Source organism: Perognathus longimembris, chromosome 16 (assembly GCF_023159225.1).
Source record: "Perognathus longimembris pacificus isolate PPM17 chromosome 16, ASM2315922v1, whole genome shotgun sequence".
NCBI classification, from domain to species: Eukaryota; Metazoa; Chordata; class Mammalia; order Rodentia; family Heteromyidae; genus Perognathus; species Perognathus longimembris.
The window spans coordinates 44,830,067-44,843,833 of NC_063176.1; the positions used below are offsets into that span (position 1 = coordinate 44,830,067).

Here is a 13,767-nt window from a genome sequence, read left to right on the forward strand (position 1 = left end):
TGCTCATTAGTATACCAATGAGCCCATGACCCAAATGACCATCTTGACTGGAAAAGGAAGCTACTCCTAATGAGTAATGTACAGCTTTGTGGAGCTCCGCTTTGGACGGTTCTGAATCAGGAGACAGCACCTTGAGAAGCAAACCTCGATTATCAATTCATATGGAAGGAAAAAAATTAGTCCGTGAGACCCTTATCTCTAATAAACTCAGAAAAAGTTGGAAGTGGAGCTGTTGCTCCCCTGGTAGAGCACTAGCCATGAGGACAAAGAGGCTCAGGGACAGTACCCGGGCCCTGAGCTCAAGACCCAGGACTGGCAAAACAACAACAAAAACATCAACAATGGATGTGATTTGGAGGCATGGCTAAGGTGAAAGAACATCAGCCTCCAGGGAAAATGTCCAACTCGGAAGTTCAAGTGAGAGGTGGAGGGGTGAAGGAATCAAAAAGAACATTTGGCATAATTATTACTATGATGTGGTACAGAAGGCAAGAGTGTAAATACACAAAATGAAATGAATTTAATTTTGTCTTTATGAAATATTCTGAAATCAGACGATAATACATGCATCAGGCACACCCAACAGAAAACGTTTACAATGATTTACATTTCCTTTTTATTTATTCCTTGAAACTGCCTGTATTGCAGGTTTTTCATGGATGAAATATGGAACTGAGCAGATTCCTTTTTTCTACAAAATTATGGTATAAACTTGCTCAATTTTCTATCTTATTGCTAATAAACCTTACAGGCGCACAGTTTGTAAAGTAAACCCCTTAAGGACTGAATGAGTACAGCATGCTGCAAGGTACGAGAAATAAGCTAAAAATGAGCATATAAACCTACATCTGGACCAACACAGTACTGAAGGCTGGCAAACATTTATCACGACACAGGGGAAAATTAATAGGAGATACAGTTCAGTCCTGAAAGGGTTAAATATAAACCCTAATATATTATTGTTTCTAACCATCCATACCAATTACAGTGCTTGAAAACAAAGTCAAAAGTCTGGCACAGAAAATCATACACATTTGTTCAGTACTCTTCAGAAACACAGCTGCTTTTGAAAATAAGGTAACTTAGTTAAGAACTGAATAGCATTTTGCTTCAGAAAGGAAACCCTACCAGTGGATTTTCTGGTTAATGAGTAGTTACATTAGTTAAAATGGCATTGGACATGTTCTGTGAGTGCATAGTGGTACCAGTCTCATAAAAAAAAAAAAAAAGCAGTGCTGGGCATGGTGTTATAGGCCTGTAATATCAGCACTTGGGAGACATAGGATTATGAGGTCAAGGCCAGCCTGGACTACATAGCAAGACCTTACCTCAAAAACATTTTTTTAAAGATTAAAAAAATGCTGGAGGCTCTGGATTCAATCCCCGTCACCACAAAATACAGAACAGAAAGAATAACAAATATTTCACTAATTAGTTCTCCGTGAGGATGTGTTTAGTTGCCACAGTTTAAGGAAAGTCAGCAGCAAGTTAAATATACTAGTGTTCAACTCTGAAGTCATTGGACATACTAAGGGCATTCTACATTTAGAGTTTTTAGCTTAACTTCCAATGTGATAAATTCAATTTTATTGGGTCTTACGGCTATTGGGAGAAACTGCATAGAATCATGACAGCATAAGATACACTTAGAAAACAGAATTTTTTTTTTAAAGACAAACGTAGTTTAACCATTCTAAGAGTCTACAGGGGTAAACAGCCATCCTCTAACAATGCCACCACAGGGAGAGAAGTGTTCCAGCATATTTGGAGTACAAAGGCCCATCAATCACACAATGAAAAGGATTCCTAAGTCCACAAGGACCTTTTTTTTTTTTTTAAAGCAGCTGATAAAAGAACTACAGTTAACAACAAGCTACAACCATTTCATTCTTCAGTCCGTGGCACGATAACAGTGGAGGAAATGCTTATGGAGTACATTCTTGGACTTTGCAGAAAACAGGTCCACAGTGTTAACTGTTTAAATTGTCTTATTAGAAGAAACAAAAGAACTGGACATAAAGTATAAACCTTATTTTAAAGCAAAACATCATTTTAATAAAGCCCAGAAACTGAAGTTTCATTGTGAGCTACAAAGCTGGGTAAGGAATCATTTATTCTTCAAGCATTTGCTATTGGCTAAAATAATATCTTAACTAAATTCTAGATTTTAGAAAGCAGAGGAAATGTGTGGCCTACTCAAAAGTATCAAAGAGCACTGGAAACATTTTCCCACCGAAAAAAAGACCAAGTTCATTAGTAGAGAGAACTACTACCGAGAAACAATCAAGTCTGTGAGGAAAAGCCAGTGAGAAGCTTGAGCAAATGAAGATAAGGCCACGATGAGTTCTGGTGATCACTGAATGGGACTCACAGTGTGAGGGGGGGGATACCCTGACAAGGAGGAAGTGAGTGACCAGAGCTGCAGGGACAGAGAATGAAAAGGCTGTATCCAGTAGCCAGGGGGGTGATAACAAAGGTGTGCAGTAAGAGAAAACTGCAAACACTAACCACCTTGTGTCTTTGACCAATGACATTCTCCTTGAAAACAAAGGAAAAGACAATTTAAAGATGTTAGGAGTAATATTTACAGTGGCACAGTGCAGGCAAAAGAATGAACAATAAAGACAGCAAAGCAGGAAAACATGCTCCTCACAAACGACTTGAAAAGTCTATTAATGGAAACTTTCAAACAATCCAAGACACCAGAAAGACCCTGGGAACGCTGTGGGAAGTTACAGTTCTGCATTCATAAGGTACTTGTGGCTCCTATTTTATGGGACAGTAAAAGCTTACCACAATCTAGAGGTAGTTTTTACTCTAAGGATGATTGTATCCTATAGGATGACATCACACATGTAGTTCCTGGACTATATGTAGCTCAAGGAGAGCGCTGCAATTTCTTAGGAAACTGAACAAAGGCATAACCAAAGTGCAGGAATGGAAGCATTACGAAACTGGTGAGATGAGTGGGCAAGGTCGACCCAACCTTGACAGCAACCAAATCTTAATGGACAGAAAAAGAAATGTTCTCTGAGTAGGAGACATTTGTGGAGGTGCTCAGTTCTGAGGAAGAGAAAACAGAACAAAACAAAACAAGGCAGAGAAAGAGATGGAAACATAAGTTACATTTGTGTTTTTATAAACTTACACGTATCTGTTTCTAAGGTATTGTCTTCCAGCTATTTGAGTTGATCATCTAAGAAGAGCATCTCTATTTTAAGATTTCAATGATGCTCTGGCTTAGGCTATTTTTTTTAAAGTACAATAATAGAACATTTTGCTGAGATTTTCCTCATTGCACCATAAGGGCACCAGCTACCACCTGGTAGCAAATACTTCTCATGATAATTTTTTGTCATTCTCTAACAAGGCAGAAATCACCCTGTTGAATGAAATCACTGGGAACATTCTAAGTTCAAAATAAAATGTTTAACTTACACATAATACAAGTTATGTACAAGATTAGGAAGGGGTTGGGGACACCTGAACAAACCCTGGAACACACAGATGTATTGATGTATGGAGGAGAGAACACTTCAAAAACAACATGTTCCACGCCATTAACTCATTAATGACTCAGCCACACTGAATTCCATGTAAATGTTAGAACTTCTTGGATTACTGCTATAAATACATTTAAAAAAAAAGTCTGAGAATAGAGACTAACATACATTGCATGTATTGCAGGCAAGGCAGAGGCATTTTCTTTTAAAGCTTTGCACAGACTTCATATAATCTTAAAAAAAATATGCAGGCCTTTACAAGATTTGACTCGCTGAAATCAAAACCATTTCAATTCATGAAAAGTCACAAGACTTCAGCTTTAAAAAAAAGTTCCAGCCTTAGACCAAAAAGAACCTGGAAGTGTAGGTAATTTGATTAAAGAAGCATGGTCAGGCTCAGAACCTGAATGTACTTTTAGAGCAAAAGCTCAAGGGGTGGGGAGAACAACCTATTTGGTAACAAGGCGTACTATGTACTGTGATATAAAAAAGGTATGGTGAAAATGTACCTTTTACTAAAGCTTATACAAGTTCCTTGGTCCATAAAAACTAGGTTAGATCTGTGTCTTCTAGTCTGCTTGACTTTTATTCCAGCCACATATCTATTTCTTGCCCATTTAAACAAAACCAAACAAAAACCAACCAAATAACACCGCGGGGGGAAAAAAAGCTGAAAAACTTGGTTTCCAACCGTTTGTACATGTTGATGTTTTTGTTTTACTGTGGCTTCTGCATTTCACATCAGCACTTGCAGGTAACAGGTTTTTTTGTTTGTTTGTTTGTTTTTTTAATAGCATCTATCACCTGGTATGAAAAGTTTCCCCAAGAAACCACAAAAGATTGTTCTTTTTTTGTGTGTCAACTTTTTTTTGCCGCACTCGAGTCAGTTCAAGTCCTAACAAAAAGACGGTAGTTAGGACACCACTGTTGCTGTGGATGATGTGACACTGGTTGAGTTTGTGCTGGCATTTGTGTAACTTCCCTCGCTGTTGCTGTTTGATTCACTAGGCGGCACTTGGCTGGAGTTGGCTCGAAGGATCGCCCCTGCTGCGCTGCAGTGTGGCCGTGGCCCTGGTTCAGGGGTGTAGGTAAAGGTAAGGCTGGTGGAATAAATGATTCCGTCATTGCGGACCAAAGTTACTGGAACCTGGACTGGCTGCCGGACCCATCTCCAACCTTCTCGGAATGCAGAAATGTCTGGGACAACACAGAGCATACTCTCTCCACATCTGAGGAGAAAGAAAGAAATCACTTAGAAGCACGTTAGGAAAAAAAGGGCAGTTTTCAGAATAAGTCTTCTAACAAGGATGTCAGGAAAGAATCTCATGGACTCGCTCACACCCCTCACCACCTCTGGATGATGTAAAAGGTTTGATCTAGTACCTGTACATAGTTTCAGCTTCTACATCCCCAAACCACACTCGTAAATTTGGAGTGAAATTCTGTCCTGTAAGTTCAAGCATTGCTACGTCCCCGCCGCCGTTCAACTGCAATTCATAGAAAAATCACATCATCAAGACAACTTTTCATGTTTTACGAAAGCCTAAGTTTATGTTTACAAAATGCTTCTTTTAATGGCATCATGACAAAGCTACTTTAAAATATTCAAAGTAACATACAAGTTGATGTCAATGTAAGTCCCCAGACCACATGATAACTAAAGAACAATCAAAGTGACTATGAAATAACTTGTTAGTCATGGCTGCGGAGTTGGGACATGGTCTCACCTGAAGGCTCTCCACGACAGGCACAGGGGTGACCGGGGCCAGAACGGGCCCCATTCCCTCATAAAATGTATACTCTGCCTTATCTGTGCTAATGATTGTCCAGGAAGCTCCGTCATTAATCATCTCTTTATTTGGTTCTTTTGGGCATGGAGTGGCCTTTGTGAGAAGACAGAATGTTCAGGAACAAAGTTTTATACACATCACAGTACAAGAGAATTTACCAAATAGCATTACAGACTTGTGTTAGTAAGAAAGAAGTTTTAAAAAAAAAAATTTGTAGACTTGCCAGGAGCCAGATCTGAGGATCTTAGTTCAAAGCTAGTTCACACAGTAAAATCTGCTAGACTCTTATCACCAATGAACCAGCAGAAAAGCCAGAAGTGGCTCAAGTGGTAGAATGCTAGCTTTGAACAAAAGTTCAGGGATCTAAAAAAAAAAGCCCAAAAGATGGCATAAATAAGCCTGTAAACTAAAGCATACTGCTTTGACAATCCCTAAAGAAATGGTAAACAATAGTGTTAATATGGAAGACCATAGCAGTTTCTTGTTATAAGACAATGTTTAGTGACACATTAATCAATAGTTCATCATTACCAATATAATTTCATTAATGGAGATTAGTATCTGTGATATAAATCCATGTGAACTCAAAAGAGTTTATGAGAAACCACTATACCTAGAAGTTTATGTACTTGTAACAAGAAGATCTAACTGACAATCTCCTAACCCTATATAACAAACCTAAGGACCAGGACTCACTCAGCATACCCATTAGTGCAGTCTGGCTATTCTGGAATGGGAGTTTGGCATGAAACTGTAACTATCCTATTAAATTATCTACCCATGTCATAAATGTCCCCTTAAAACCTTTGAGTAAGCATTAGATTTGAATCATGCCACCATCACTATCTAAGGCTGGCTAAGAATCTGAATCTTCTCATGAGATCTTTGTCTTATACAGTACATGCTCACAATTTCACAAGACTCACTGAATGTCAGAGATCGACTGTGAAATATTCTCCCACTCTCTGCACACCAGATTAAGAATCCTGAACGGGATGTAACCTTTCACTCTAAGAACTTTTTTTTTTTTAATTTTTTACTTTTTGCCATTCCTGTGGCTTGAGCTCAGGCCCTGGGCACCGTCTTTGAGCTCTTTTTGCTAGCAAGGCTAGGACTCTACCACTTGAGCCACAGTACCACTTGCAGCTTTTTCTGGGCATGTGGTACCAAGGAATCGAAACCAGGGCTTCGTGCATGCTAGGCAAGCACTCTACCACTAGGCCAAACTCCTGGCCCTCTAAGAACATTTTCATAGTTTGAGTTCTCCCCTGACAAAGGATCACTGGCACATCTGAGGATTCTGTATATTGAAAAATATAATCATCTGGATACAATTATACTTTTTTTTTTTTTTTTTTTTGGCCAGTCCTGGGCCTTAAACTCAGGGCCTGAGCACTGTCCCTGGCTTCTTTTTGCTCAAGGCTAGCACTCTACCACTTGAACCACAGCACCACTTCTGGCTTTTTCTATATATGTGGTGCTGAGGAATTGAACCCAGGGCTTCATATATACAAGGCAAGCCCTCTACCACTAGGCCATATTCCCATCCCCATCTGGATACAATTAATAGCTAAGAAGAACTTCATACTTCTGTAAACTGCTAGCCTATTGATTTGTAGCATCCTTCATTTACGTAAAAATTAATATATTTGCAGTACTGGGGAATGAAAGAGGATCTTAAATATACCATTAATAAAGTGCTATATTAATAAGCTACATCCCACCCCAGTTTACATTTTAGATTTTTACCAGTAACTTCAAAACATACCTGAAATTGTATTATTCTTTCTTGAGAAAGGCACAAATACATTCTTTCTGTATCCTTAAGGTAAAATGCGCATTTGTGGAGTTGTGACACAGGATCATCTGCATCTAGTAATGCCGTCTGTTTATCAACTTTCCTAATTATCTGTATTTCAACAATTAAAAATTAAAAGGTCATCTCTACATGGAAAGTTTTTATTTTTCATTCTGTCAAGAGTATAGTATAAAGCACATGTCACTAATAATATACACACATTTTCTCCCTTCATAAGATATACTTTGCTACACTACAGGCTGGCATCTCCGAAATGTGTAACCCAAGCCCCAACCTCTCTGCTGCATTTAACTTAGACACTTAACCACCAGGGCAGCATTTCCACTCACAATGTGGACAAGTAATTGTCTACATACAGGAAAACATTTACAAACAATAAGGCTAGGAATTGAGAAATCCTTTTAGAATGCAGGTACCCTGTGGCTCATGCCTGTAATCCTAACTACTCAGGTGACTGAGATCTGAGGATTGTGGTTACAAGTCAGCCGGGGGAAGAATGCCTGTGAGACTTTTTCTCTAATCACCACAAAGCCAAAAGTGGTGTTGTGCCTCATATGGTAGAGCATTACACTTGAGCAAAAGAAGCTCAGGCAGCACCCAGGCCATAAGGACTAGTGCACAAGAGCGTACACATACCCTTTTAGATATTATGAAAAGCATACCAGAATATAGAAATTGTTACTCATTTCTACTCATTTCTTCTAGGAGGAAGGGCCAGCAGCACTAGTTTACTACACCACTATACCAGTGGCATTCAAAACATTAATGCACATATCATCCGGAGTTCTCAAGTTCTCATCTACTACAGCTCACTTGAGGCCTGATAGTTTGCATTTCTAACAAATTCCCAGGTGATATTTGTGCTCCATATATTGAGTAGTAAGTAGCTACTGATGTTCTTTGAAATAACATACAAATATTCCAACATCAAAAGGAAAAAAATCCTATAAAGCTTTTGTGGGTATGTCAGTCTCAGCAATCATTGAAAATACAGCAAACAATTATTTACATATTAAAGAGAACTGAGTTAGAATAGATTTGCAGACCAGAAAATGAGTTCAGAATGGTTAGGCAAATTGCTCAGTTTGGAGGGGACATGTAAAAGTACTAACAATGTTGCAATTATTATTAATAATGGTTAATATAATATGTTATAATATAATATAATGTATAATATAATATAATATTACATAATGTTACTGATTTTACTACTTGATTCACATCTCCTTTATGTTCCAAGATAATTTTGTTTCAGCTAAGCCTCAAACTTTAGGTAATATTCTTAATAATTTTTGTGTTGTAATTTTTTAGTTGGAGTATTTAGAATCCTACCTATCCTAATTTATAGATTAAAGGGAGAGGTTACAAAACAGCCTGGTATTGGTATAAAAACAGACCTGAAGACCAATGGACTAGAATAGAAGACCCAGAAATAAAGCCGCATTCTTACAGTCAGCTGATATTCAACAAAGGAGCTAAAGACATACAATGGAAAAAACATAGCCTCTTCAACTACTGGTGCTGGAAAAACTGGGCAGCCAAATGTCAAAAACTCAAAGTGGACCCTAGCCTATGACCACGCACCAAGATCAACTCAAAATGGATTAAGGACCTCAACATCAGACCTGAATCCTTGAAACTACTGAAGGACAGAGTAGGAGAGACACTAGAACTTATAGGCACAGGTAGGAACTTCCTGAACATAGTCCCAGGGGCACAACAGATAGGGGAAGAGTCTCGACAAATAGGACTACTACAAAATATAAAAGTTTCTGCACAGCTAAAGACATAGCCATCAAACTAGAAAGACAGCCAACCATATGGGAAAGATCTTCACCAGCACAGCAACAGACAAAGGCCTAATATCCGTCATCTACAGAGAACTCAAAAAACTAACCCCCTCCAAACCCAGTAAACCAATTATTAAATGGGCAAAGGAGCTAAAGAGAGACTTCACAGGAGAAGAGATAAAAATGGCAAAGAAACATGAGGAAATGTTTACTTCCAGGGGGAAGTAAAGGAAAAGCAAATAAAAACAACCCTGAGATACCACCTCACTCCAGTTAGAATGGCCTATACTCTGAACTCAGGCAACAACAACAAATGCTGGAGGGGATGCGGGGAAAGACACACCCCTTTTGCACAACACCTTGTCAATAAAAGTTAATTTTTTAAAAAAAAGGAGAGGTTATGCTTTTAGCAATTATAGATTCTAATATAGTCTGTGAGACTAAACATAAGCAAATGATTCAATTCAATGCTTAAAGCCTCATGAGATTTAACAACCCAGTGCAGTTTGGCTTTTAGAGAAGTAACTGGTGCATGTCTGCTGGCCACAGACCTCAGGAGCACTGGCTGACCCACCTCCACCAGGACTCGTGGTTTTTCTCCAGCACTGGCACTTGGCTTCCCTACTGGTGCTCTGTCAGCTACTACTAATAAGCACATGGACAGCATAAGGAGAACACAGGCCACGTGCAGCCTAGATCTTCACAACAGTTCTTGAGACACAGACACTGTGTCCACAAGAGCCCATTATGATTTCTAATTATTAAGATAAGAAATTTGAGTGAGTAGGTAACTGCAAAACTCCTTACAAGTTAGGTACATGTATGGTAAGCTGTACTTTCAGAAACCATCAGGGGCTAGTCCAATTGGCTCGTTGTTATAGATAGGTGGAAGGACCGGAAATGTCCTATCCACAGACCTACTACTGTATCTGCTAAAGGCCAGACCAGTGTTGTCTGAGTTTACATTACTAGATTGTTCAACCACATGCAGTGATATATACTCTCTGTATGCCAGAGTGTAAAGTGGAAATTAGTACACTTTTGATGCACAGGTGACACCTGAGGAACAGAGCTATAACGTAGCATGCTATGTCTCAGATACCTTTACATGTGTTGCAAGTGGGCAAGAGGATTCTTGTTAGTTGGCCAGTCCTGTACACACAGGACCTTTTTGAGAACACCCTTCAAAACAAAGTTTGTGCTGAGACAATTATCTCACTGAATCTCATTCTCAGAGGTACAATGTTTTTTCTAAGCAAAGCTTTCCAAGGAGGCTGATATTCTAGAGCATGAAAAGCAACTTTCAATAATAGTGATAATCTTCCTAATTAAGTAGCTGTATAAAGGGATTACAGTTAAGTCAGATTATAGGTACAATACCCCTTGATCAATGTCACCTTCTTTTCCCATCTCCCCTCTCTCATCCCTACCCTACATAATGTACATTGAATATGACATTTGCTCACTCTTCCTCCCTTAATTCCTGTAATAGTGATAATATCTTTAAAAACTATTATGAAAGCTACAGAATGTCGCTGTTGTTGCTGTGTGTAAGTGCAGTTCAAAGTGCTGAGGAGTACAGACATCTAAAGCCTACCAATGGGGGGTGAGAATATGGCCTCCTTTACGTAAAGCCCTGGGTTCAATTCCTCAACACCGCATATGTATAGAAAAAGCCGGAAGTGGCACTGTGGCTCAAGTGGCAGAGTGCTAGCCTTGAGCAAAAAGAAGCCAGGGACAGTACTCAGGCCCTGAGTTCAAGCCCCAGGACTGGCAACAAAAACAAAACCAAACAATAAAACCTACCAATGATTTGGGGGAAACTAGTCACAATTCAGTCATGGAATTTCTAGAAAGACATATTTAACATGTTAATGAAGGTATTACAACTTTTTCTAATGGATTTTCTATATAAACTTTTAAATTAAAAGTTTTATAATCAGAGCCACACAGAGTTTTCAGCAAATAAAAAAAGTAAATAAAAGCAACTGTCAAGCAGTTTTGAAGTGAAAACACTGTTTTTAGGACTTGGGTTCACCTTCTCAGTGGTTCACATGTGAGTTGTGTAGAAGCAGAGGTGCTTCTGTAGTATGAACAAGGTGACCCAGCGAGTGGGAAGCACTGAGTGAGTTTATGTGTTTGGCTCCTTTCACTCCATGTCAACAGACACCTTTCCTTACCTTTATAACTTTTTAGCAGAATCTGTCCTAGTCTCAAGGTTTTACAGATTAACACTGTACTTACATATTTTAGCTTACTACACTAAAATGGGAAACTAATCACCTTATGTAACCATATTTACATATATGAACAAAAAATGCTACATATATGTAGACAACTATATATCCAGCCTCTCCTGAAATAGCCTCAAGAAATATAAAACACTGAAATATTTTTACCAGAGATAAATATACAAAACACATTGACCAATAGCATACTAAATATTCTTCCACTTGCCCTTGAAGCAAACTTACTCATAAATCCTGGCTGTTTTAATACAGCTAAACTATACTGTTTCAAAACAAGCAATGGAAAAATGGGATAAGGTGCAATTCTAAGGATTTTCACTTTACTGAGAAAACTTCTATTTTTACAGGTTTATGGTCTAGAAAACAAAAAGCCCCAAATCCTAAGCCTCTCTCCCTAAGAAGTATCAACTTTATTAAATCATCCATAAATGTTAGTGTGACATAATAAAAACTGCTTCATGTTTAAAAGGATAATATTTCTTTTTTCTTTTTTGCCAGTGGGCCTGAGCACTGTCCCTGCCTTCTTTTTGCTCAAGACTAGCACTCTGCCACTTGAGCCACAGCGTCACTTCTGGCCGTTTTCTATATAAGTGGTGCTGGGGAATCGAACCCAGGGCTTGTGCATCATGAATACAAGGCAAGCACTCTTGCCACACTAGGCCATACTCCCAGCCCTAAAAGGATAGTATTTCTAAGCTTTTGAAGACCTGGTTCTACTTCTGGATACTGTTGATAGTACAGAAAGTAGTGTCTCTGCATGAGTAAAGAGAGAGAAAATTTACAGTGCCCTCTATTGGATATGTTCAGATATGCAACCCAAAAGGAAAACAAAATTTATTTAAAATAATGTAGTCATTAGCAGTGTGTTATAAAAAAACAAACAGCTAATTTCCTAAAGCATTTCAGAGATAAGGGAAAATAATCAGTTACACGGATAATTGGCATCACTATTTTTAATAACATAAAAACCAAGGAGCATTTTTTTGTTAATCTTTCCTATTTTTAGGAACCAATTTTTACCTACACTAATCAAGGCAGTAGAGTCTTACCAATCTTGGGAGTGCCATGCCTGTCACTGAGCACACAAGCTTGACTGTTTGTCCATAGTGGATGTAACCATCTCGGACTGTGAATTCTTCTCCTTCCGATTCATCATCATCCACTGCAGTAGGTAGAAAAATAGACCAAATTAGCATTTTCCATAATTTATTGTCTTCTTGGGAAAATAAAATGCAAACAGTTATAATAAAAACATTGCATGAACATCTGTGTACTCACAGAGATGAATATAAAATGCTCCCCACTGCTGTGAACTGGCATGGAAATTGCCTCCTTCTACATGCAAGTATCTGGTACTAACTGTCTGGGATCGAAGTCGATTAAACAAAGCCACCTTTGTTCCTGAGGCAATGCATACTGCAAAGAAAAAACAGATCCTAGTTAGGTGATTGTGGCAGGGGCCAAACAAGAAGGGACTTCTGCCTTGACAGATTATGATTCCTTTTTATTTGAATGTGACAAGGAATAGATTCTGAAACAAATATTACAATCTTTCATGAAAGAACACATAGGACAACAAAACAAAAAACAAAACCAAGGTAACTCTTAGGAATAAAACATAACATAACATAAAATATCTTAAATGTCACTTTAAAGGCTGGGCACTAGTGGCTCATGCCTATAATCCTAACTGCTCAGGAGGCAATGACCTGAGGAACACAGTTTGAAACCAGCCTGGTCAAGAAAGTTTATGAGACTCTTATCTCCAAATAACGACCAAAAAAGCCAGAAGTGGAGCTATGGCGCAAGTGGTAGAATACTATTAGCCTTGAGCAAAAAGCTTAGGGACAGTGTCTAGGACCAGCACCAAAAAAACCCCAAAACCAAGTTACTTTAAGCTACAGACTGCTTAATATAATACTGATCATTAGAAGGAAAATTATCTTTAAATGTTTAGTAGTATCAATTTGATTAAATAACTTATAATACCACTCCCCCATTTAAACGATGTATACCTAAATGCACTGATAAGAACATTTCTGAGGCTAGGAATGTGGCTTAGTGGTAGAATGCTTGCCCGGCAAGCATGAAGGCCTTGGTTCGATTCCTCGGTACCACATAAACAGAAAAGGCTGGAAGTGGTCCTGTGGCTCAAGTAGTAGAGTGCTAGCCTTGTACTAAAGAAGCTCAGGGACAGTGCTCAGACCCTGAGTTCAAGCCCCACAACTGGCCAAAACAAGAAAGAAAAACTTGGTGGCTTGGCACCTGTTACAAGGAACTGCCTTGAGATTAGAAAGGAATTGTAAAATGAAGGTTTTTGTCTTAAACTGGCTCCTTTTCAAGATTCTATTAATTATTACATGTCCCAGACTGTTCAAGAAATAGCAGAAGGTGTAGGTATATCTTGAGATTACATATAAACTGTTAATCTTCATTTTCATGTCTCCTGTTGTGACTCCAAGGTTCTTGAAGAGCATATTTATAACATTAAGTATTATAACTTTAGATTTGCAAAATGTACATATGTAAGTAGGAAAATATCCTAAAAGGGAAACATGCTCTGCCATCAAGACACATACAGAAGTTTGGCTTTTTTGGTGTTCTTTTTAAGAAAAC

At 38.5% G+C, this 13,767-nt stretch overlaps 1 protein-coding gene across 3 annotated transcripts in view; it reads right to left on the reverse strand.

Annotated features, from left to right (window-relative positions):
• Positions 1-1,838: 1,838 nt before the first annotated feature.
• Positions 1,839-13,767, reverse strand: part of Rbpj (recombination signal binding protein for immunoglobulin kappa J region) — a 61,700-nt gene continuing 49,771 nt past the window's right edge. For all 3 annotated transcript variants that reach the window (XM_048364919.1, XM_048364918.1, XM_048364920.1), the window contains 6 exons: positions 12,430-12,567; positions 12,201-12,313; positions 7,062-7,202; positions 5,231-5,386; positions 4,887-4,990; positions 1,839-4,732 (listed from right to left, as the gene is read on the reverse strand). In XM_048364919.1, the coding sequence (XP_048220876.1) occupies positions 4,417-4,732; positions 4,887-4,990; positions 5,231-5,386; positions 7,062-7,202; positions 12,201-12,313; positions 12,430-12,567 (968 nt within the window). In that variant the 3' untranslated portion in view covers positions 1,839-4,416. The remainder of the gene's footprint in view (positions 4,733-4,886; positions 4,991-5,230; positions 5,387-7,061; positions 7,203-12,200; positions 12,314-12,429; positions 12,568-13,767) is intronic.